The sequence below is a fragment of the Rhipicephalus microplus genome, chromosome 8, assembly GCF_043290135.1.
Source record: "Rhipicephalus microplus isolate Deutch F79 chromosome 8, USDA_Rmic, whole genome shotgun sequence".
In the NCBI taxonomy this organism is placed as follows: Eukaryota; Metazoa; Arthropoda; class Arachnida; order Ixodida; family Ixodidae; genus Rhipicephalus; species Rhipicephalus microplus.
Genome location: NC_134707.1, coordinates 66,641,906 through 66,645,379, shown reverse-complemented (window position 1 = coordinate 66,645,379; position 3,474 = coordinate 66,641,906). Strand labels below are relative to the sequence as shown.

Below are 3,474 nucleotides of genomic sequence, written 5' to 3'. Positions count from 1 at the left end.
GAGCAAAATGTTAAGCTCCTTCATTCGAAAATCCTTTTTTTTTTTTTGCTTTGTGCGCGCGATGACTCTTTTAAACTTGAAAGCAGAACCCTATGAAAACAGGATGCTCTCTATTACTTCAGTGTAAAGGATTGATTTTTACGAAATTATTTGCACTGATTTTGGCCTGACGAATTTCTTTATGCTGCCAATAACATTGAGAAGTTGTTGAAATTAAAGAACCGCTTCATCAAAGTCCAATACACACGCAGGCTCCGTTCTGATGTTTCGTCATATGTCTGCCACGTAGAGACATATTGCACGACGTGTCCTCCAAGAACTATTTTCTTAAGGAAGAGCGTAAAAACATGAATTGTCCGGGTGGGAGCTGGTAAAAAAGAATAACAAATAATACCTAAAGCAAGCTTCTCATGCCATATGTAATGACATACGAAACATTCACCCGTTGAACAAGGCTAGAAATAGTACATTGTCGGTAATCAATTGACGCGAAAATGTCGTCATGTTTCCTCATTGTTAATCCTCTATAGCGCCGTGTATAAATACGAAGGACTTTAGCCCTCAAGCACTCCATCCACCGACTGAAGCTCGAAGGAATTCAACATGAAGCTTCTTGTACTCACTCTTGCCTTCGTTGCAGTTCTAAGCTACGTAAAGGGCAATAAGCCAGTTTGGGTGGATGAAGCGTCAAATGGAGCACACCAAGATGCATTGAAGGTAATATGACTCGCCCTGGTTGCGATATTTTTGCATGAAGAAATATAGAAGAACGATATTTTTGTTTCATGTGAGCGTAAAAGCCAGTGAATGTAGTTTACATTTTTAAGACGCAATACAACTCAAGACAGCACCAAATATCCACACAGCGTTTTTTGTGTGCTCGCAAAAAGTTTACAAACGATCATCAGTAGACTTATTACTTGAGTTGGTTAAGGTGTAGGCAAGGCCCGTCTATTTCCGACTTCCACAAGGATTGAACTTCTTTCGTTGGCCAACGCTTGCTCTTTCATCGAATTCAACTTTGGGATTTGAGTTGAATATTTAGTATCAATTGTTTACAAGAGTAATAAATGCAGAGGAACATATTTTATGCACTTATGGCGTAATAATAGGCTTGTGATTTTTCTTTTATTTGCATACCTTCCGGTGAAAAGCCGGAGCGAAGTATCCTTTAAAACCCGTAACAATTACTACTTCTATATGCATACATTTTATTTTAACTTTTCAGATGTTTTACACTAACACAAAAATAAAAACCTAATTTAACAACACATCTGATTGGCCGAATTGATGTTCCACTAAAATCTACGCTTCTGTAGGAATTTACGCGGACCACTAGCGTCAGTACGCCTTCGCCTAAGGTGACGTCTTACGGCAAGGCGTCTGCTGCTAGAGTTTTTTTTTTTTTTAACAATTGCGTCTGAGTAGTGCTTCCTAGTCTGATTCGGGAAATCCATGCTCTAGACAGCATACGAATCATGACAGGAGGCGTACACAGTGACGTCGTCTTGTGCTTCCGAGAACAGAACTTCCGGCAACAGAACAGACGTATTTCATACGCAAGATATTCACAACATCGTTGTGCACAAAAACTTAATAAAAGCATCCTCTTGCATTTGTCTAATGAAACATTTTCAACTATGTCACCTTCTTCTCTGTCTCTTCCGTCATTGCACTAGCCTCTGACGCCCATCGATATTTCTACTATTTCTGAGAACTGATTATTTTGAAATAGAATATACATGCTCTTATAATTATGTGAAGCCAAAGCTTGTAATACCAGAGGGAGGTCATAAGGCACTGGACTGTGGCAGTATGCACTTGCGCTCGACTCTTTGGCCGCCACCGTCTAGGACGGTGGCCACTACTGGAATTGTATGAGCCAAATATGTATTTGGCCACGGGAATTTCAGTCTAAATTGGCATTCTATATTCTTATCTTGTGACACCAATGGAGGAGATGTAGGCAGACTCTGTAAAATTAAACCTTTATAAGGCTGCATGACTAATAATCAAGTAACTTGCTGGAAAGAGTAAATTTTCAGTCTAAGCTCCAGAATAATTACGTAAATTCCTTTTCAGCTTCTCAAAAATAGTGTTGGGAATATTTACGACATGGTAAAAGCAACCTATAAGAATGACCCAGTGTGGGGAAATAACTTCAGATGTCTGTATGCTGGATTTGACACCTTCAATGAGAATGAGAAGAGCGTTGACGCAATTTTCATGTTTATGAATGATGCTGATGCAATTTAGTAAGTACACCTTTCTTGCTTATTTGATATGCAAAAAATCAACACAATATTGTCATGTGGTCGTCACGCAGACAAATATAGCAACGTCAATGTTTTGATGAAACTGTTTATTTGGTTATACTTTTGGGTGGTAAATTGGAAGTTAGATGAAAGCCGCACACTAGCACTAATAAAGGCGAACAGAACGTTAGCCATCAATAAACTGACAAGCGGCGAAGCGCGCCACTGCTTTTACATATGCTGGTGAAAACTCAAGGCATATCACTTGCATTCGCATAAGTGTTAAATATTATTCAGTGTTCGTGCTTACAAGCAATCTTAATAGATCAATATACAGAGATCACGAACCTTCTTGAAGAATTGAGCGCTGTATAGTCTGAGCATTTGTAAGACTTTGTGGGTGAAAACCGAAAAAAAAACAAAACGTGAAATAAGAAATTGTGTAAAAATATAGAAGAGACGGGGAGATTAATGTCTCGAAACCACCATATGATTATGAGAGACTCCGTAGTGAAAAGCTCCGGAAATATCCACCACGTGGGTTTTTTTTTTACGAGCACCAAAGTGTGAGCACATGGGCCTACAGCATCTTCGCCTCCTTCGAAAATGCCACCGATACAGCCAGGCTAGAACCCGCGGCCTGCGGTTCAGCAGACAAGTACTTTGGCCTCTAAATCACTGTGGCGGGCCCGGCAATATCGAAGTAAAACAGCCATCGAAGCCTTCAGCATCAATAAATTCAGCCGACAGGGCCACACGCCTTTGCACGGGAGAAGAGGTTTAGCAGTCGGACAATGACACGTTGACCAGTTTCAATATTATTTTTTTTTGCCGCTTGGACGAGAGATCAATGCAAAGTCTACTCGAAGATGTGACTGAAAACCTTCAGAACATTCTTTGCCTAATGCGAACGTAGTCAGTTCGATCCTTTGCCTAAATAATCTCTCATACTCCCAATCCTCCCGACTGCCCTGAGTACAGTCGATCGGTGAATAGTGGCACGCATTGTGGCTGTGTCCACGTTTACGTGACATAAGGAGACACCACGTCATCGAGGCAATATTTTACAAATAGATCTATAGCACTGCATCGATAAATCCAACAAACGCCCCTAGAAAGCATACGATGCTAAAGGGCCCACTGGTTTCCACCCCTGTCACAAGAAGACAATCATAGGAATCCTAAGAACCATTCCTAGGAATATGTATTGTTTTGATAT

At 40.4% G+C, this 3,474-nt stretch overlaps 1 protein-coding gene across 1 annotated transcript in view; it reads left to right on the top strand.

Moving 5' to 3' along the window:
• Positions 1 to 560: 560 nt before the first annotated feature.
• Positions 561 to 3,474, top strand: part of LOC142768578 (female-specific histamine-binding protein 1-like) — a 14,202-nt gene continuing 11,288 nt past the window's right edge. Inside the window, exons 1-2 of the mRNA XM_075870567.1 lie at positions 561 to 717; positions 2,083 to 2,255. Of these exons, the coding sequence (XP_075726682.1) occupies positions 604 to 717; positions 2,083 to 2,255 (287 nt within the window). The 5' untranslated portion in view covers positions 561 to 603. The remainder of the gene's footprint in view (positions 718 to 2,082; positions 2,256 to 3,474) is intronic.